This window comes from Myotis yumanensis, unplaced genomic scaffold, assembly GCF_028538775.1.
Source record: "Myotis yumanensis isolate MYYU_CA2020_CCGP unplaced genomic scaffold, mMyoYum1.0.hap1 SCAF_8, whole genome shotgun sequence".
Lineage (NCBI taxonomy): Eukaryota > Metazoa > Chordata > Mammalia > Chiroptera > Vespertilionidae > Myotis > Myotis yumanensis.
This window is the reverse complement of record NW_027223759.1, coordinates 24516588-24539238: the sequence shown is the minus strand read 5'-3', so window position 1 is coordinate 24539238 and position 22651 is coordinate 24516588. Positions and strand designations below refer to the sequence as shown.

At 40.1% G+C, this 22651-nt stretch overlaps 1 protein-coding gene across 4 annotated transcripts in view; it reads left to right on the top strand.

Moving 5' to 3' along the window:
* The window catches only part of PAX3 (paired box 3), a 93837-nt gene extending 74445 nt beyond the window's left edge, over nucleotides 1-19392 (top strand). For 3 of the 4 annotated variants that reach the window (XM_070423328.1, XM_070423329.1, XM_070423327.1), the window contains exons 8-9: nucleotides 18221-18467; nucleotides 18959-19233. In XM_070423328.1, coding sequence (XP_070279429.1) covers nucleotides 18221-18467; nucleotides 18959-18993 — 282 coding nt within the window. In that variant the 3' untranslated portion in view covers nucleotides 18994-19233. Of the gene's footprint in view, nucleotides 1-18220; nucleotides 18468-18958 lie in introns of all 4 variants that reach the window. The other variant, XM_070423326.1, reaches the window with a different exon arrangement.
* The last annotated feature ends 3259 nt before the right edge of the window (nucleotides 19393-22651 follow it).

The following is a 22651-nucleotide window of genomic DNA, read 5'->3' as shown; positions in this document are numbered from 1 at the left end:
AGAGAAAGGGTGGTGACCCTTTAGTCTTATTGCTTATTTTATAGAAGAGCTTATTAATATATTAGACCATATAATATTAAAATAAAACTAATCTTATTATTAGCTTTCTTCTTTTCCTTTCACTCTTCCACTTCCTCTTCCTCTATCTGGACATCTAAGATGCAGACATATCCACTGGAGGTTCAGAGAGCTCATGGTCACTGATAGTGAGAGAATTGGGACTAGAACCTGGGATTCTTGGCTTCTGGTCTAGATCTTGTCCATTTTAGTCCATTCATGGTTGAATGGAGAGGAAACAGGTTTTATGAAAAATAGAGACAGGGGTCTTCTGTCATATTTTAAAATCGTTTAGTAGAAACTAGCTTTCTAAACTTTTTGGGGTTCAAGTTAATTTACACTCTTTGTGCTAATACACTCCTTACTTTTTTATTTTTGCTTTACACTTTTTTTCTATCAATCTTTGAACTTCCACTAATAATTCAGTATGCTTATTGTAGAAAATGAAATTTTTTTTTCAAGTTTCTTTAGAGTAGAAAACATTTACCCTGGGCAACCACTGCTAATATTTTTGCCTATTGCCTTCTCGCTCTTCCTTTTGGGTCTTATGCTCTTAAAAAATTATGCCTGAGATAGTGGTGTATATAACTTTGTATCTTGTCTTTTCTCTAGCTTTGCATTTCTCTATAGACCTTTCCCTACTTATGAATTAAATGGAATTGGAGCTAAAGTTATTTGAGTCATTATGATCAATTCATTGTAGGATATTTGATCTGTTAAAATACATGTGTCTTTCATTTGACTTTTTCCTAGTGTCATTTGCCATTCAAACTTGAAAATCATGAGTTAGAAGGTGTGAAACTTGTTTGATGGGCTTTTTCGTTTCTTGTCAAGGGATTAATAGATACTTTGTTTCTCTGTATGTGTTGACTGTAGTTGCTTTTTTGCGTGGGAGGGGTTGTTTCTAATCTATCTGTCCCCTCAAGCAAAGATTCTTCTAAAGCTTGGAATCAAAGTCATTATCCAAGTGTTTGTTGGATGCCCTCAGTCCTTCGCTCAGGGAAGGTCTCAGCTTCGAGAGGGGTGGGTTTGTGAAGCAGGGACTCAGAAGGCCACACCTGCCCAGATGCTGATGTTGTAGCAGCAATGGACTGACATGCACGTATGACATTATAAACCTCAGAATATTGACCAAAATTCTTAGAAACTTTGTTCATATCTTTCCTCAAGTTCTGAAAGGGTCTGTGCATCACTGAATTGCTGGCAAGTTTATCTTGTTCTGAGGGAATCAGTAACTATATCTGGGAACAGTCCCACTTATCTTATGGAAAAACTGAGGCCAATGCACACAATCACAGAAATGACAGGGGAGTTATCACCAGAGTTAAGAGCCAAACCCATCTCTCTTCCCGGTGTTACTAATTCTTCTATAAACGGAAACTGCGCACTTCACTTGCTGAAGAAGCACAACATCCCAGAAAGTTTTCCACGGGCCCGCCCTGGCACTGATGCTCACCCTGATGTTCCCGTAGGCAAGGCTGAAAGGCTATGAATGGGAGTGTTCGGCCTCCCATTGCTTCAGAGACTGGATCTGTCCGGGAACTTGAGGCGAGATTCTCAGTGATGGGCGAGGGAGAGGAGAGGCGAATGACCTCAGCACTTTCTGCTGTCTCTGAATTGTATTTTGTTTGAACTACATAACCCTTTTAGGAGATGGGGACTTATATAACGAAGGACAAAACACCTTCTGAGAAGAAAACCATTCAACTCACTCTAGAGAGGAATTTCCCCGCGGTACCTGCATTCTTTTGAAAGGTTGTGTTCTCTTGGTGCGAGACAATAGAGAAAGAACACAGGGAAACAGAGACAAAGTATTTCCCCTCTACACCCAGATGGAATGTTACCAGCACCTTCCTGCACGTGCAGGAGAGAAAAAGGAATGTTGACTTGGAATAGGGAGGGCCAAGGAAATACTACCACATGCGCAAGACACGAGACTAATTAACATGCTCTTCTAATTAACTTCCTTTGTGAGAAACACTACCCTCACCGCGCCCCGCCTCCAAAACACACACAGCCAAACCCGAGAAACAAAACCTATTACATTAACAACCTTTTATCGTTTCACGCCCGACCCCCACCCCACTTCTACAAACTCCACAGTGTTTGGTGACAGCTTCTAATGATGTCTTGAGTGACATACAGTATCAGTGGGTTACAGGGAAGCTTTTTAAAAATTGTTATGTAGCATACAAAAATGGGCCACTAGGCTGCATTTAGTGTTCACCAACCATTGCAAATGATTCTTCAAATGTTTTGGTTTTGGTAAAACCTAAAACACATTTTGCCAAGTACTTTTCCTCCTTAATTTTTCAAACTGCGTATTTTAGGGAAAATTTGACCCATATGGTTTTGATTCATTTACTCATATCATTGACTTTTTTCCCCCCTTATGGAGCCATTTGATATCCAAGAAGCTTTCTGAGCCGTTCTTATGTTCATTTTAAGCATTTCCCTTCTTAAAAAGAGGAAGTCCTCTTTGCAGCCTCAGAGGCCATAAATTTTGAGTACTCTCTCAATTCAGCAATACTTAAGAATACATTTGGTATAAATCCGGATTATTATGAACACATTTTATGTTTAGAGCAGATGGGCAGATTTTTGTTTCTGGTTTATGGGTGAAACAAATGGCAAAATAAGAAAATAGGCTTAAATTACAAAAAAAGGGGTTTTGTTTTGGGGAATGTTTAACTGTTATTAATAAATCCCCCTGGTAAGAGCTATGCTCAGAAGCCTCATTTTAAAGTTAGTCCAGGTCTTGGGTAAGATGTAATTGAATAACCAGTACACCTGTCCTATTTCATGGGTAATCTACTGAGGAAAGAAAAAACAATCTCATAAAGATTTGTGGGCCAGGCTTGAAAATGCCCGAATGTTTGCTCACTACTCAGCAACTCAAGAACAAAGAGGAGGTCTGCAGATCTCATCAAGTTTACCAACCATTCATCTGCTAAGTCTGGTTGAATCATCACAGCTTTGTGGGATGAGACACAGTCTGAGAAATGAACTCAAGAAAGAGCGGAGAGATCTTTATATAACGAGATCGTGGTTAATGGTGGAAGACGCCAGGATCATCTTTTGTTCTTATTCAGATTTCACACAAGAAAACCTTTAACTCAGCCACCCCTCCAGTTGCTTTTAAAGAATAATATTAAAACCAAGATTATTAGTGTGTAATGTATGTAAATTGCATATTTGGTGTCAGCTACGCTTATTAGGCTGTTTCTCCATTTCATGCATATATGTATTAGACTGTTGTGGTTCCATTTCAAATTAGATTTCAATTGCTCAGCACAGTTTCTTTGGACAAACATTTGTTCATCCTGAAACTTATTAGGGAGAAGCCTTTAAGTGTGAATATGTGTACACAAAACGCAAGACTCCTTTTTGACTGTGCTTGTCATTTATTGGACCACAGTGTTCACAAGGATCTCAAATTCCTTAGCTGCCAGGCAAGATGGTGGTTCTTTGTCCATGGAAGGGGTAAGGGCTTACTATGAATTAGCTTGCTGTGTGGATGGGGCATAGTCATTAAAAATGGTTGTAATGGGTACTTTCCAGTTTCATATCAGGAGACAATCATTTTCACTGTGGCATAGTCATTCCTTGACCTTATCTTATGGGGTTGAAACATGTCAAAGCAGTAAGATTTTCCCTTGTGGCAGGACCAGCTTCTGGACGTGTTTTGAGCATGCATCTAGATGCTACCTGATGCCAGGCCAGTTGTTTTGACCATTTCACATACAGGTTGCAGATCCTGTGCCCTAGCCTACATTCACTCACTCATTCATTCATTCATTCATTTATTAATATATTTTTATTGATTTCAGAGAGGCAGGGAGAGGGAGAGAGAGGTAGAAACTCAATGATGAGAGAAAATCATTGATCTGCTGCCTCCTGCAGGCCCCTACTGGGGGTGAAGCCCACAACCTGGGCATGTATCTTATCTGGGAATTAAACCATGACCTCTTGGTTCATAGGTTGATGCTCAACCACTGACCCACACTGGCTGGGCCCTCAGCCTACTTTTATCATCATGCAGAAACAGACAAGCAGATGGCCTGTCACCAATCATTTCCCAACAGAGCCACTTCCTTCCCTTCACACTTTCCAGAAAGTCATCTGTGGAAGGAAAAGGAAGGGTTTTGATTAAAGAGATTGGTGTGGTGTCCATCAAAGCTTGGCCAGGGAGACATTTTCGTGCAACAGTGGCAGCCTCTCCAAAGCTTGAGTCTCTTTCTGTTTCATTTCTAAAGCAGTTCATGAGCTCAAAGCCAGAGCCACAGGGGCCTGCCATGTTTATGAAGGCTCAAGGATGTTTATGACCATAAATGAGCCCATTTCAGCGTTACCGGAATAACCATGGGCCACTTGCGTGTTTCCATTCGCCATATTAGGTTTCGAGATGTTCTCTCTGTGGTGAAAACAGTGCTGCTAATCCACTTGTTGAATCGATGCAGACTGTAATTGACTTGGTGCCATTGGTTTTTCCCCGAAGGCTGTGGTTGCTACCCTTAAAGAATATGAGGAGAGCCCTGGTTTATGTCAGCTCTAGCCACAGCCTCTTGAGTTAGTTACAGATTTGGAGAATTGTGAGCGAAACAACTACTTGGCCAAAATCTCCTTTTTAGAGAAAAGGAGGGAGCGGCAGCCAGTGATTGAATCTTACATCATGTCACTGAAATGAGCCACAAGAAAACCTTTCTTACTGAATGAAAATTCCTTGGTGTCTGCTGAATCGATTTAAATAGAAACTCCATCAGCTACTTTCTCCTGTACACTGGACAAATCAAATGCAACAACCCCATCACTTTTAGGTCTCTCTGAATTCCTTTAGCCACTGAGGAGAAAAAAATTAAGGGTGATTGCTTGGTCTATAACTAAGCTCCTAGAATAAAAGTTTTTCTTTGTCCTCAGTAATACACAGTAAAGCTGTGCTGGATTCTAGTGTGAGGCCAGCGGTCTGAATCAATCCTTTATTACGGGGTTGGAATGCAATGTAAAGCTTTTTAATTTATTACTGCATTTGCAAATGGCAATATCTACAGAAATCTGAATACTTGCATATTTATTCAATTAGGGGATGAATGTGTGCTTTGTACTACAGAACCAGGAGACTGGATTCAGTCCTTACTTGTGTACTATTTTTTTGTTTGTTTGTTTTCTAAAGAATCTGTTTCTGCAAAACAGTCTGGGTTTCATCAGAGGTGTATATTTTTCAGTGTACAGTATAATATTTAAAAATCACTCTTGACATTTCGCTAGAGCTCAGTAAACTAGAATTTTGAAGATTAGTGACCCTATTGTCCCTACTGATCAATGGCAAAGATGGAAAATTGGGGACAGTGCACTTTGTAGAACCACAGAATAGCCTTTCTACCTTCAGGGAATATTTCTTAACTGTGAGATGACGGTGCAGCTAGTCCTAAACACTGCATTAATGAGGTAGGCAAACATTGTTTAAATAAATCATTATCATTTTTTCTCAGTTTTATGCAGCTTGCATTAGAAAATTGTATTAAACTATTGCATCTGTTCTGAGATTTAAAAGCCCTTCATAGAGCTGATCCTCTACTTATATGATTTCATGAGAAAATTTCTAGTTAAATAACTCGTCCAGGCAGAATTTCTTGTTTTAGCCTCTGTTGATGTCACATTACTGTGCTTATACCTTGTTAAAACACATTCCACACTTTATTATAAAGTATCCATTTCTCCTTTGACTCTGAGCTTCTAGAGCAGCAGTTCTCAACCTGTGGGTCATGACCCCTTTGGGGGTCGAACGACCCTTTTACAGGGGTCACCTAAGACCATTGGAAAAAACATATAATTACATATTGTTTTTGTGATTAATCACTATGCTTTAATTATGTTCAATTTGTAACAATGAAAATACATCCTGCATATCAGATATTTACATTACTATTCATAACAGTAGCAAAATTACAGTTATGAAGTAGCAACGAAAATAATGTTATGGTTGGGGATCACCACAACATGAGTAACTGTGTTAAAGGGTCGCAGCATTAGGAAGGTTGAGAAACACTGTTCTAGAGGAATGGTACTAGGTCATAATCATCTTTGAACATCCAGAAACCAAAATGTGTCTCATAATAAAGGCTTGTTCCCCAAAGCAGGCTCCTGGGAATAGTAGTTTTGGGGAAAAAGGATTCTGAATCAACAGTTTGGTAGATGTTACAAATTAAATTCCTTTATCTTTCAGAGTCTCAGTATACATTAGCCTACTGATGGCTCTGGCAAGACTTGCAGTATGGAAACATGTTAGTCTAACTTGGTGTTTTCTAATTTAACTATGGAGCCCTTTTGTTATCAAACTACCAAGTTTCGAGGAACACTTCCTAGGAAATGCTGAATGAAAGAAAACACAGGTGGAGACCCAACTCATGATTTGCCCATTTCTAAAATGGCTTCCTTGATTTTTTTCACAAGTGAATGTTTCTTTCTATTAAACATCTGATGTTATTGTCTGCTTCAACATATTATCACCTCTCTGTATAGAAACTTTGTAGGAAAGAGCAATTTTAAAGGAGATGCTACAAACTTCTTAATAATGTTTACTTAGATAAGACAGATAAGGGAGTAAAGGAAAGAAAGAAAATTCCTGTTTTGTTAATTGATTGCTGTGTGGGTGTAACTCATCCATCTAAACAAGGAGCTTCAAGGTCAAAGGCACTAAATTGCGATACTTCTCAGCCTCTCACTAGCTGTGTGTCTTCAGACAACTTGCTTAAACTGTCTCAGCTTCTGTTTCATCTTCTTGTGAAAGCTGGAAGATATTAAAAAGAATTGTTCTATAGGGCTATGTTGAGAAACACAGGAAGTTTAAATGCTGTTTGATCAAGTAATAATACTGTTTATTTTTATTTACTTAAAAATATCATGTGAACCTCAGACAAAAACATATACTTTTGTTTGTCCCTGATAAAGAGCAAATGTGGAAACTGAATAATATCAAAGAAAGGCAGTTTCTTGGTGGACTGAAATATTTTCAGGTACTATTCCACTTAGGCATTTAAAAGAACTACGGACTCCAATTGTATGCATTCAGAATGCAGTGATTAGAATATGCCTGGGATATGATAGTCCCCAGAAATACAATGTACAAAATTGGTTTTGTCTGAGTAATTTAGATCCCATTAACATGAGAATCCACTGCAATGAAAACAAGAGCCAACAATCCTTTATCCCATGGGGCTAAGGATGGGGAGGAGAGAGGGTGATCATATTTATTGTTTCCTTTTTCTTTTTCTTGTTTTGATTTATTGAAATACTAGAGGCCCAGTGCACGAATTCATGCATGGGTGGGATCCAGCTGGCTTGCCCCGATGGGGACCAATCGGCTGGCTGGCAGCAGGGAGGGGCCGCGGGAGATTGGCCAACTGGCCTTGCCCCTAATTGGGCCAGTTGGCTGGCTGCTGTGGGCATCATAGTGACTGGTCATTCTGGTGTTCTGGTTGCTGGCTTTTTATATCTATATATATATAAAAGCCCAGCGACCATTGAGGCGGAATGACCAGTCGCTATGACGTGCACTGACCACCAGGGGGCAGATGCTTAATGTAGGAGCCTCAGCCAGAAGCCAGGCTCACAGCTGGTGAGCACAGCGGCGATGGTGGGAACCTCTCTCGCCTCAATGGCAGTGCTAAGGAGCAGCAAGCCAAGCATTAAGGAGTGAGCAGGCGGGCGGTAAGGAGCTAGCAGGCAGGTGGTTAGGAGTGAGCAGGTGGGCGGTTAGGAGTGAGGGGTCCCTGATTGGGAGAGAAATGTCCTGGATTGTGAGAAGCTGCAGGCTGGGCTGAGGGATACCACCCTCCCCCGCCCCTCCCCCCCCACTCATGCACGTATTTTGTGCATTGGGTTTCTAATATATAGATAATATCACATGAATGTATTTTAAAAAACATACAGTTCAGGCATGGCTCAGTGATTGAGAGTTGACCTATGAACCAGGAGGTCAGAATTTGATTCCCAGTCAGGGTACTTGCCCTGGTTGCAGGCTTGACCCCCAGTGTGGGGTGTGCAGGAGGCAGCCAATCAATGATTTTCTCTCATCACTGATATTTCTCTCTCCTTCTCCCTCTTCCTTCCTCTCTGAAATCAATAAAAAAATATAAAAAAACACCCACATACAGTCCAGCTTCTATGATACTAGATACAGGATACATTGGAAGCATGATACTTATCTCAAAGGCATACAATTCTGATGATTTTCTCACCAGCAAAGGATAAAAGTAGCTAAAACAACAGGTACAATAGAAAGGTTTTAGAAAGTAAAGGGTAATCTTAGTAATTTTGAGTTAATCGATTGGGAAACTCCTTTTTTAAAAAAACATACATACATTTATTTATTTATTTATTTATTTATTTTATTATTATTTTTTTTAAATATATTTTTATTGATTTTTCACAGAGAGGAAGGGAGAGAGATAGAGAGAGTTAGAAACATCGATGCGAGAGAAACATCGATCAGCTGCCTCCTGCACATCCCCCACCGGGGATGTGCCCGCAACCCAGGCACATGCCCCTGACCGGAACCGAACCCGGGACCTCTCAGTCCGCAGGCTGACGCTCCATCCACTGAGCCAAACCGGTTTCGGCAATTTATTTATTTATTTTTAATTCTTTGTTGCTTAAAGCAGTGGTTCTCAACCTTGGCTGCACATTAGAATCACCTGGGAATCTTTTTTTAAAATCCTGATTTCTGGGCCTCATCCCCTGGAAATTCTGTTTCTTTGTTACTAATGTTGTGGCCCCACCCCATAACAAAGAAACAGAATTTCCGGAGGATGAGGCCCAGAAATCAGGATTTTAAAAAGATTCCCAGGTGATTCTAATGTGCAGCCAAGGTTAAGAACCACTGGCTTAAAGTATTACATATAATATTACTTATGTCTCCTTTCCCCCCCATTGGCCACCCCCACTCCCCAGCATATGCCCTCACCACCCCTACCCCCCACTGCCCGTGTACACTGAGTGGCCAGATTATTATGACCACCTGATGTTTGTAGGCAAATTAGCTATAATTTTGCGCTGAAGTTGCTAGAGGGCCAGACCATTATAAACATCTGAACAGCACAACATACCTAATTATCGTTGCTGATCAAGTTCATCCTATCATGTTGATGGCGGCGTATCCCAATGGAGATGGCTTGTTCCAACAAGACAATGCGCCATGCCATGGTGCTCATATTGTGCAGGAGTGGTTTCAAGAACATGAGGGAGACTTTACCTTGCTTAGGTGGCCCCCACAATCACCAGATCTCAATCCAATTGAGCATTTGTGGGACGAAGTTAAAAGAGCCATCAGGCAGCTGGTTCCACAACCATCAAATCTCACAGAACTGGACAGTGCTATTTATCAGGCATGGTGTCAGATTCCTCATATCACCATTCAACATATTGTGGAGTCAATGCCAAGAAGAATCGCCTCAGTATTGAAGGCAAAAGGTGGCCCAACGAAGTACTGATGGAGTGGTCATAATAATCTGGCCGATCATAATAATCTGGCCACTCAGTGTATATTGGCTATGCTTATATACATGCATACAAATCTTTGGTTGATCTCTTACCCCCCATCGCCACCCTCCCCTGCCTTCCCTCTGAAGATTGACGGACTGTTCAATGCTTCTATGTCTCTGGAAACATCTTTTTGATCATTAAATCACAAAGACTCTATTTTGTCTGATCTGTAGGAGCAGACAATTTCTGTAGATTAGAGACCTATGTAAGTGGCTTCCCTGTCTGTTGCCAGCCTACAGAGTTGCTTGGACAATAGGAGGCATAGCCACCACCTGATTTATGATGAAGGACACATGCACATTTTCTTCTTTAAAAGAAAGGCTGATGAAGAGGGAGAGGAAGAGGAAAAGAGGGAGCAAAGGAGGGAGGGAGGGAGAGAGGGAGGGAGGGATGGAGGGAGGGAGAGAGAGAGAGAGAGAGAGAGAGAGAGAGAAATATCAATCAGTTGCCTTCTGCATGCATCGGGACTGGGGATTGAACCTGAAACCTGGGTATGTGCCCTGAATAGAGGCGTGACTTTTCGGTGCTTGGGATGACACTCAACCAACTGAGCCACACCAGCCAGGGCAACAAAAGTACACTTTCAAGTGGAAAAGCAACATAACATCTTTATTGGTCCAGTGGCCCTGGAATTGGGTAAGGGAGGGAATTAAGGTAGATAGGATTTTAGATTAGTGGGTTGTAGCTTCTCATTCTTGGAAGACTGTATGGTCAGATGTTGACCCAAATCTGTCAAGTTGCTGCACGTTTCCATGGGTCTGAAATGAATATTTATTCTTCTTTACCACAAAGCCTGTGAAACCGACCAGAAAACATTCCCTAAAGGATATGTTCATTCTTTTTTTTTTAAAAAAAATATATTTTATTGATTTTTTACAGAGAGGAAGGGAGAGGGATAGAGAGTTAGAAACATCAATGAGAGAGAAACATCGATCAGCTGGCTCTTGCACACTCCTACTGGGGATGTGCCCGCAACCAAGGTACATGCCCTTGACCAGAATCGAACCTGGGACCCTTGAGTCCACAGGCTGACGCTCTACCCACTGAGCCAAACCGGTTACGGCAGGATATGTTCATTCTTGACATCTACTCATTCAATTAGTATTACTAGGTCTGTTCACTTGCTCATTTCTCTATCCTAAGGACATATCTTCCTTCACATGAAGAGAAGGAAAGGGATGCTTCTCTCCTATAACCATCAGGAATTTAGTAGGTGGAATCATGACTTTGACTCCCGGCAGCCACAGACGTATTTGCCTCCTTCCCGCATGGTCTGGAAGAAAGAAAAAATACCCTTGTTGAGCTGAGCAACTGTTTTCCTACTTAGTAGGTTGGGATGTCTGCCCTTCATGTTGTTAGGGTTTGGGGTGGAAGGGAAATTTTAGTGGTAAGGGAATACAGTGGAGCCTAATAACCCTCTGGTTCGGAGGGGCAGAGTTGAGTCTCTTCTTTCGAAAAGGCAATGTGGATTTCTAATTCATTATAAGGTGTTTTGTTTGTTTGTTTTTGGTGAATCTCAGACAGCTGGGCAGTTAAAGGTCAGCAAGGTTTGTATTTATGAATGGTTATCGGGGGGTGGGGGGGAATAAGCCTTGTATTTCCTTGAATGCAGGTTTACTTTATGGGCAATTAGACATCAAGTTTTAAACACCATCTCATTGAAGCATTGTGGGATGTCTAAGCCCAGAGCTTTTCCCTTTCTAAATTTGTCATTTTAGGTCCCAAAGGATCAATGAATATTTAGCAAACGTGTCCTGAAGTCGTCATGAAATTAAACCAAGATATATGTTCGATTTTCCACAGTCATGTTTTCAGACAGGTTTTTGAAACGATGAAAGGTTTTAGTGCTTACCCTTTAAGGGTGCTACTGTGGTTGTGAGACATTTCCTGAGCCGAGAAGAGTTAACAGCAGGTAATGTCATTCCTCCCAGAAAGAGTTGGAGACTCTCGGTGCTAAGTGATGAATGAGGGTATCTGACCCACATCTGTTTCACATTAGAATGGAACATTGCCCTGACATCGTTAGGAGCATTTGTCAAGATTCCCTGGACAGAGCTTCTGTAAATTACATGCTGCAAATGTGTCAGGGTCAGATAAGAGGATATCATTAACTCCCCCAAGTTTACACAGGGCTCTGTCAGTCCCTTCCACTATGCTAACAGCCCACAATTTTCCTTGAGCCGTTTTGTTATATTTTTCACTCATAGAAGAAAAAAAATATGTATGCTCTCCCCTCCCCCTAATATTGCACATGTTCTTTTCTCATAAATCATATTAATTGTAGACATGGTCACAAAGCATATTAAACGCAGGCATGCGTAAATGAATTAAAACATGTGAGAATTTTATTATGGCCCATGGTGGGTCTAACATAGTCAAATACCAAATGTATTAACTGGCATACTTTCTCATTTAGATAGAATAAGCTTTTTTTAAAAAAATGGGCTTTATTTTATTGATAATAGATGGGCATAATATGATAGTTCATTATCAGCTAGAGGTAAACTATACATATGGATATATGTCTGTATTCATATATATATACATGTTGCAAATCTTTTCTATGCTAATTCTTTGCCTATATTTATAATTTAGGCATCGTCCCTAAAGAATATTGCTACCAATTTAACAGCTTAGCTCTAGTGAGAAATAGGTATACTAAAGAACTGCTAAAGTAGAAGTGATTCACTAATTGGTCACAGGACTGGAGATTAAAGCATATGTGCTACTTAGAGTTTAATTGAGACAGTACTTACTGAGCTCTTCACAAATAAAACTTGCAAATATATGCAACATCTGAACCACACTTGTCTGGTACACACACTTTTTCATCATGCATTAAACATAGCTACTTGTAAAATGTGAGCTAATGATTAAAATTTTAAAATAAGGGTGTATTTAGCCAGACATTTGACAGGCCCTGGTTTTCTCTCTGGTTAGGTAAAGGTCAGCCATGCCCTTCCCTTAACTCTGGTCTGGGTGAGAAGGTCACCGTACCTACCTTCAGAGAAACTTCTGCCTTCAGGCAACTTCCCTCTCCTAGCTTTCAAACCGACAGGACCCAAAATCTAATTATTTAGATGCTAATCAAATGCAGGATAATTCCTAAGGCATTTGAATCTGAAGACAACATTTTCTGGAAAGACTCTGCTGTTCAAATGTAAGCTTTTCAGCCTCGAAGATGCAGTCGCTGAGATTTAACCATTAGATGACTTCGGTAGCACCCATATCGGCAAAAGTCAGTTGGATTAACATTTGAATATATGTATATCTTTTTTGGTTCTGTAAATAAATCATATCCAAATTAAAAATATATATAGTCAGTAAATTTGGAGGGATGAGTAGAAGGTTTAAAAAAAACCCCTTTTCTATCATGCAAAGCTGTAATTCACAACGGTCATCTAAAACACAAATGTATGCTATTAAATATTAACTCAGAAGAACATCTGGTGACTAAAGAACAAAAATAAATAAATAAAGACACGAATCAGGATTTTTACTAACAAAAATAGAAGTGTCTGAATGTATACCATAGTTTGCTAAAGCATTTTAGATTTCTGATAAGCCCTGAGCACTTTCAACTGAAGGTAAAACCATAATGCTTACGCCAAGACAAATATTTTTCAGACGCATTGTTTAAATGTAGATCTTAATTTGGCCCATAGTTTTTATCTTTTATATTTAATCTTAACAATAGGAAAATTCATTCAAGAGATATATGGCATGAAGCAATTCTAAAGAGTTAGCTTTTCCTGAACCGTACAATCTTCCAATCAAGATATAAACAACCTATTTGGAATTCTGAAATTTGAGAATGAGTTTAAGGAGATCTTCAGAAACTGTCTCTAATAATGTGAATGATGAAGGAATCAGCTTATGATTCCAAGGCTTTGGATTTGTTTGTAAAGGTTATCCATAAAACAATTTAGACACGACATCTAGGAAATGTTTTTATAGGTAACAATTTAAAAATATCCTTAATAGATGTCTTTTTAGATGCCTTCCCTAAGAGTTGTACTCAACTAAAAGTAAAAACTAAGTTCTCCTCATGTGGCTGGTGTTGCTCAGGGTTGAGTGTCCACCTATGAACCAGGAGGTCAAAGTTCAATTCCCAGTCAGGGCGCATGCCTGGATTGCAGGCTGGATCTCCAGTAGTGTGTGTGCAGGAGGCAGCCAATCAATGAGTCTCTCTCACCATTGATGTTTGTTTCCCTCACCCCCTCTCCCTTCCTCTCTGAAATCAGTAAAAATATGTTTAAAAATAAAGACTAAGAAAAACTAGTCTTTTCTCCACATTCCTTTCCCAAAGGACAGAACCGAGATTTTCATCAAAGGACAATGTTTTTCCTGGTCCTTGTACTTCCTGGATTTACCTGGCATTTAATAATGTGGTCAGTGTTCTGTAGACAGAATTGAGTAGCCCTGAGTTTATTTCTTTTCCTTTGAAATAGTGTGTAAAAACCAGGCAATTTTGTTCCCTGCATGCCCCCCCCCCCCCAAAAAAAAAATAATCAGGCAAAAATGCCATCCCTATAGTAGAAATAACTTACTGATGGTTTATGGGGGAAAAGAACACACTTTGCAACAAAGTGAGATTTTATTTTATGTTTTTGAATTACAATTGCTATAGGAAAAGGATATATAAAAGAAATCCTAACAATATTCTAAAAGAGAAAAAAAAAGTATGACTGGAAGACATTCCAAAACCATATTGGGGGAATTCCAAGAATTTCATTTACCAACTTCTTTGTGCAGCAAATAGAAATTTTCATAGCTTCTCTTGAACCACATGAAGTACAAAATAGCTTTTAAAGCAACGTACATAAAAGTGAAATGAGACCCTTCCACAGAGATTTGAGGTTTTAAATTATGTTAGGGGAAAGCAATATATTTTGTGTTTATGTATTCACTATTTTTTTCCAACAGAGATTTCATTTTTAATTTTTAAATCTATTAAAATAGGTATATGTCTCAAGTCTTATCAATGTGAAATATTGAAGTGAATTGCATTAGTTATAATTATTTATTACTTTTAATTTCAGACCAACTGTAGGAAAATATTAGTGCATCTTTCCCCATTCTCATACAGTTCGTGAGAAACAAATCACAATTACAGTATGTGATATTTACAGTGAGATAAGAGTTTGTGGGGGAATGTCTATCTCTCGGGCTCTATCAGGGAAGTCAAAGGGACCAAAGACAGTTGATCTCTGGTCCCCTTAATTTCTGCACATTAGCCACTGCAAGTATTGGGCTGCTGAGCTCAGAGCTGTTGCTAAAGCAGGGCTGTCACTAGCTTCCCAAGTGTGATAAGTGGCAGTACTGATAGGAAGAGCCAACAAGCTGCTCTTCTCTTTCCTTCACCCGGCAGCCATCCTTTCTGATTGGGTCATGCTCCCGGATGTCTTAAAGACACCATGACCTAGAACCTTTGAGGAACTATCTTTTTATTGACCTAGAATATGACCCTGAAAGATATCTCCCTCCTTCAATAGGTATGTTTCAAGGTCTTAGATGTAAATCCTATACACCATTTTCTTTTTAAATTTAGCAGCTGCAAAAAGTTGCTCCATGAACATCATAAGCTGGTTTTTGCTTACAGGAAGGACTCATTTCTTCTCTTAGAATCTTCATGGTCCCCCCTCCCCGCTTCCCCCACCCCGTGGTCAAAGTTATTGCTGCTTTCAAAGTTATGCAAACAAGAAATGTATAGCAGAGGATTAAAAAAAGTTTATCACAAAAATGTACATATAGCTCATGGGAGAGTGTGCATGTTTTGAATAAAAGTCTGCTCTTATTCTCCAACTATAACTGTACATAGGGTATTCCATTTCTTCCTTAAAGTGACATACCATAAACTGAGTTTCAAGTATATATCTTCATGAAGGATGTATTCATTTAAAATATGCTCCCTTTTTATCTAGTACTACTGGATAATTTTCTTTATGGATTGATAGTTAAAAATTTGTTTTTTTCCCTAGTTTTTTGTTTTGTTTTGTTTTTACTTAGCACAGCTTATTTACAGTGAGATATTTGTACCCTGTGTCATTATTCCCCTTTCATGAAAAAAATATATCACATTTTTCATTTTTTATGTTTAATCCTTCCTATCCATTCTTGCCCATTAGGCCAGTACACAAAGAGGTACCTCTGATTTAAAAAGAATGCATTTGACATCGAACAACCTCTATTTTAAAGACTCTTTTATTGTAATAGACATACATAAATTTTGTCTTGAACTGAAATATTAAATAAATTAGTATTATCAATTAAAGTCTATGAATTTTCCAAGTATGCGCTGTAAAATCGTCAATATATGCTCAAAGAAAGGCAAAAAAGGGGAAAAAAACCCCATACCATGTAGTTGGAAGAACACTTGGGAAATAACTTCAATGCATTGTAGGTTACGTTCAACTTTTAGAAATGAAGTAAATTCACTATAAACTGTAGGGTAGGTCCCTAAGGGAGCCCAGGCTCTAGTGGCTTTCCATTCTCCTGGAGCTGTGAATCCTATGGATTCTTACTTTATTCTGTGATTTTCACTTCCCCTAAAATCACCAATAAAACAAAACTATGCTCTGTTGCATATGATGTGTTTTTTTTGGAATATACATAGTTTTTAGAGCTTGTTAAAAAGATATTTCACCACATAGCTCAAGAAAATCTAGGCATGGCTTTAAAAAGTTGGATATTATGACAAAGAAGTGGAGATGGGTAATCCACAGAAGATGGTTTCTCTCTCTCTCTCTCTCTCTCTCTCTCTCTCTCTCTCTCTCTCTCCCTCCCTCCCTCCCTCCTTCCCTCCCTCATCTGTTGGGCTATGGAAGGCGGATCATTTTAAAGCTTTATTTCAAGAAGATTTTGTTTAGCTGTGAGGATTATGCACGCCCTTCCCAAAGGGCATTGCGGCCTCATTATTTTTTGGAATGTAATTTCTGGGATGCAAGACTAGTCTCTCCCGCCTGCCTTGCTGGAACCCTTAGATCCCAGCTCCTAGGGCCTGAATTTCCTTGGGGGCCTGCACAAGGCCTGGAGTCAGGCATCGGGTTTCATCACTGCCCCTCCTCCTGTTCTTCTGGGTACACTTTAAGCTTCATGTCCTTCAAACATCGTAAAACACACCAGAACTGTTATGGCAATACCGGGCCATTGTGGGCCCCTGCGTTTACATATGATGTAAGCAGGTGATATTTTGTAAGCACACGAGGCTCTACACCCAGCAGTTGATTTTTTTCTGCAATTACTTTTTGAGCCCTGTCACTGACTTGTATGAACCGGAGAAAAATCACTTCCTCTCTTGTGCGGCAGGTTTCCAGCTGCAAAATTAATTATCCACTTACTTCTGAAACAAGGTGTTGTAAGGGTCAGCGAGCTTGAGTTTGTGAAACTTGTCACCGTGCTAATCTGAAAGTTGTTCTGTTATCACAGTTTGTTTTTTTAAAGTTCTCTTGCTCTTTAGGGTTATTTACAAAACTGAGTGGACTTTTTATAACATGCTTGCATTTCAGGCTTTTCATTTAACACTTATTTATAGGGAAATGTTAGTTTAGAGAAGAAGAGGAAGACTAAGCAAGGTACGCAGTTACTTGGAGAATCATTTACCCTTCCTCCCTTCCTCCCTCCTTTCCTTCCTCCTTCTCTTCCTTTACTCCCTCCCTACTAGATGCTAAGCACTCTGTTAGGTGAGGCTACTTCCCTCAAGTCTCTCACAGTTCAATGTAGGTGAAGTGAGGATTACAGGGTGGGAGGGGTGAGAAAAGTACAAGGAAGCCTCAGGGATGGAGCAATTACTTCTAATTACTGAAGGATGCCCAAGATAGGGAGCAACTTTCTTTCTTTTTTTTTAAAAAAAATATTTTTTTATTTCAGAGGGAAAGGGAGAGGAGAAAGAGAGATAGAAACATCAATGATGAGAGAGAATCATTGATTGGCTGCCTCCTGAACATGCAGTTGATTTTACTCCTGGGGATGGAGCCAGCAACCCAGGCATATGCCCTTGACTAGAATCAAACCTGGGACCCTTCAGTCCACAGGCCAACGCTCTATCCACCGATCCAAACCAGCTAGAGCGGGAGCAACTTTCTTGAGAGGGAACACTTTGAAAAAAGCCACAGAGATCTCGAAACACAGGAAAAGAATTTGATTTGAATTCATTTAACTTTAAAAAAAAATATAAGCAAATACCTTATACTTAAAATCACAGGTGAAACAAATGTAATAGATGGTTAGACATTATTCTATGTGAACAGATGCAATCTCCCCCTAGCTCTGTCCCTGTGTCCCTCCTTCCTTTCTCCTTTTTTGAAATCCAGCTCCGCTTTTATCACTAGGGGCATGGTGTAATCTCGCTCTCTTTCCCCCCTTCTTCTCCTTCCTTCATTTTCTTTTTCCTTCCTCCCCCTATGCCCTCCCCTTTCCTTTTTCTGAAAGGGCAGTCAGATGTTCTCCTTGAGCATGATGTAATACCTCTGCTACTTTGAATTCAGGTCACCATCTTCGGGACAGCTCTTTAACAGGAGATTTCCAAAGAAATCCCAATGGGACTTTTCCAGTTATTCTGTCAGCTGTAGGCTAGGGTCCTTCTCTCAGTCTCATGTCTTCCTAATCCACCTGTTTGTTTTAGGTAATGGGACTCCTGACCAACCACGGCGGGGTACCCCATCAGCCCCAGACCGATTATGCCCTCTCTCCTCTCACTGGGGGCCTGGAACCTACCACCACGGTGTCGGCCAGCTGCAGTCAGAGACTAGACCATATGAAGAGCTTGGACAGTCTGCCAACATCTCAGTCCTATTGTCCACCCACCTACAGCACCACGGGCTACAGTATGGACCCTGTCACAGGCTACCAATATGGGCAGTATGGACAAAGTAAGCCTTGGACTTTCTAGGGGGTATTTACGTCTGGAAGGGTACAAAATTCCAACTCTTCCTTAAGGAAGGGGATGTGGCGGCCTGACTCAGCCTTGCATCCCAGGATCAACTGGGGCAAAGCCGGCTGAGGTTCCAGCAAGGACTCGCTTGTATAATTATTTTCTTAACAGATGTCAACAACATCTTGCGGTTATTAATTGCTGCGATGTGAAACCTGATTGCCACTAGGTAAAACACAAGGGTTGGCCAAAATGAACTAACACTTGGCATTAGAAACACATGTTCTTAATGAGGTCAGTTCAAGGATCATGTGGAGTATAATCCCAAAGACACAGAGTTGTGTCAAACTTGTCTCAGGAATAAAAATATTAGTCTCCATCCTTTGATACCACGGTATTAAATATGACATTGTCAGCCTGTAGCTGATTTTTCCCCTTGCCGTGAATTGTCCCAGCGTGACCTAAAGAGCTGTGTGTGTTTCCTTACAGGTGCCTTTCATTATCTCAAGCCAGATATCGCATAAGTGGACTGTCCACTTGGAGTAAAACTGGCCCTGTTTCCAGTCTCCACAGCCGAGACATGAAGAATCTCAGAAAAAAAAAAAATCACCCTCTCGGGGGGCAGTCTTGACAGGAGACAGAGGAGAATGATTGATTTTCTTTCTCCAGTAGTTGGTTTCAAATTCTTTTGAACATGCTGGACAAAAGCCGTGGAGAAAAGGAAGACGCAGATCAGTAAAGACAAATGCAACATTTTAAGGCAATGATTTAACATGGCTACATATCAAATATCCCAACATTTAGTGCTGATCATCAAGGAGCTAAAACATTCCATTTGTGTGTGCGTGCACATGTATGTATGTATGTGTGTGCACGTGTGTGTGTGTGTGTGTGTGTGTGTGTGAGAGAGAGAGAGAGAGAGAGAGAGAGAGAGATCTATCTGAATTGGTTCAGGCAAGCAGAATGTTCTAAAATATAGTCAGAAAATTCTCTAAAGTATAACCTTGATATCCAATGCTGACACTTCTACAACTTTTAAGCTGCTCACTTAATGAAGCAGGCATGGAGGAATCCTTGACTTTTACACACTGGAAATTGATATACAAATAAATGCCACCATTTTTAGGAAGATAGACTAGCTATAAAGGACCTCCCAAATAAATTATTTGTTCTCTTATCCTCACTTGTACTTCAGTTGTTACTAAATGTCCCAGAAGGACACATCTTGCTAATAGGACCTGGGATAAGGGGAGGAAAAGCCGGTTTTCCTTCCCAGCGTGGGAGAGGTGTGTGTGGTTTTCGCAATTCAGTTTCACGTGGAAGCCTACCTGGGCGGGGAGGGGGCGGAGAATTGAGTGCATTCCCACAGCTGCTTATCAGTGTGCAATACTGTGTACCTCACGGACGCCTTGGCAATGCCAGGGTCATAGATACAGAATCAGAACTATATTTTTGCAGGTGCTTTATTTTCGCAGCCCGTGATTCCCTGTGGTCAAATGCAGAGATATTCGCCACTTGCTGGACAACCGACACCCGGCTCGCTCCTTTTGACTAGAGACCATATTGGAGAATAATGCGTTTAAAATGACTACGTTTACATTCTTCTCTTTTCTAGGAAAGGCAGGGCAAGAGCAGAAATGTCCACGTGGCTCTCCTGTACTTTTAAATTATACAACAATATCCAATATGAAAAGATTCTAGAAACTGAGGTTTACATATGTTATTGTGGTGACATTGTAGAATGTCAATAAATTTGTTTTTGGAGGTGTTACAACAAACAGGCAGGGGGAAGGCAGTGTTATTTATTTCTTTCTATGCTTGGAATCACGAACGAGGTAGGCACAAATACATTCCCTTTAGCGTTAAGAACTATGACATAGTGAGTTAGTGAGACTAGACATAGTCCCGAGTTTAGTTCATACATTGGTCTTAGTGGGTGATGGATGAAGAGAAGATCTATCTTTGTGTTGCAGCCTCAACCAACAACAATGTGTTGTAAAAATGTCTTTCATGTAAAAAGTGCAGTAAATATTTACTATTTATAATGAATAAACAGTTATGAAAACTTGCCCAACACTGATTTTTTTTTTGCGGGAACTGGTGAATGTAGTATTAATAAAAACTTGGAAATGGGGAGCCAACAAAACATATACTTCACTCCTAACAGTGCCTTTTAGATTAGATAATAACATGGACAAGTAAAGTCACATGACCCTCAATAGTGTTTTCTTGAAGAAGCTTGGTTGCACACACTTTTAAGGACTGAAGTTTGTATTTTTATAGATGTGGAATGAAGTCTAGCTACCTCTCTCCTCTGTTCTCTCAGAGCTCTCCCAGCCCATTACTTGGAAGCCTGCTTTCCCCCAGTGCACCTCACTTCATCTTCATCTCCCATGGTCATCTCCACTGAAATTTTGATCCAAAGCTGTCAAATTTTATTTTGTTTTAGAAGCTTTCTTCACTCTTCATGAAAAACATTACTGCCTATTTCATTCATTTTTCCTTTCTTCTTCCCCCCATTTCCTGCCTCCCTCTCTCTTTCCCTCCCTCCAACACTTATTTAAATGCTTATTTTATGAGAGTCTAAATGTGCCATCATGGATCTTGGTACTGGTGTTTTAGCTTATAACCTCATGGTTAAGGCAGAGGAGTAAATACATAGTTGTAATGAATTAGGAGGACTGTTTTCATCAGATGAATAACCATGAGGTCCTTGCTTATAGTGACTTATTTATTTCCCCCAGCCTCTTATATGTAACAGGTTTTGACATTAGCATTCCTCTTGTATAGATGAGGAACCTGAGGCACATGGAGCTTATATGAGATCACCCAGGGGCAGAGCTGGGATTTGAGTGCAGGCAGTCTGATTCCAGAGTCTGTGTGCTTACACTCACCCTCTTCTGCTTCCCCAAGTCCAGACTGTGTGGGAGAAGCTTAGAATCAGAAAGATCTCAAGGAGCACTCTTCACTTTGATAGCAACTAGCTATGTAGGGCTATTTAAATTTAAAGTCATTAAAAGTAAATGAAATTAAAAATGATTCCTCAGTTGCACTAGCCACATCCTAAGAGTGCAATGGCCAAAAGCTACCACATTGGGCAGGAGAGATATAAAACATTCCCATCATCACAGAAAGGTCAGCACTGACCTAAGGCATGCGAGTTCATTTTTTAAAAACCCCAAGGACCTGAAGTGTAGTAGGTAAAAAGTCCAAATTCTTTAAATGCCTTAGGTCTTTTCAGCTCACACAATCATTCTTTCAGCCAACTATGTTGCCTTTTTCCTGACAATTATTTCTTCTAAAACTATTATAAAGAGAGGAAAGGAAGGTAGTCTAACTTTTGTTATCTTGTTTAATCCTCACAAAATCCTGTGAGGCAGGCATATTTAGCCCCAATTTACAGATGGATGGACTGAGGTCTATAGTTGTTCATCAGTCTGGCTAGGGTCACACATAGCGACATTGCCTTTTACTTGGGCTAATGGCAGAACGTGCTTTTCTTTTTGCCTTTCCAAATGCTGCCTGCAATATCACTTTGTTATGTCAACCTATCCTCATGCCCAACTCAAGTTGAAACCAGGCATTAAAAAAACTCACTCCCAATACACGAGGGAAAATACCAGGATGTGGGATTACACAACAGCAACTGGATGTTACATATCACTTTCCCTTCCCTACTGATCTCAGAACGTGCCATGTGTGGCTCATATCTCTTTTTGATATACTTCTTTATGCCCTTTTATGTCTGCATGCCTCTGAGATCTGTTGCTTTGCTCATATTTTTCCTGTTGTAAGTCTCCGTAGATTATTTGTTTCCTAATTTTTTTTTGGTATTGAATCCATTTTCAAAGGAATGCGGCTTTGACATCCCCATCCTAACCCTGGCCAGTGTCCTTAGTTTCATCCCCCTTAAGGACTTTGAGCCTTTGCCAGTCAATTGGGCTTTAACCTGGATGTGTCTGGAGAGGGTCCCCTTTATCCATATAGTTATACAATTTAATTTGTAAAGTTAAAACTGAAAATCAAATGGCTGCATTAGTGTCAGCTGCTGAGTCATTCCTTGGCAGCAGTTTTCCTAGGAATAGATATCAGACTTCACATCTGTGATGGAAACAAACATATTGTTTTGGGCTTTTAATCAGCCCAATTTGGAAATGTATTTTCACATACACTTGGATATCT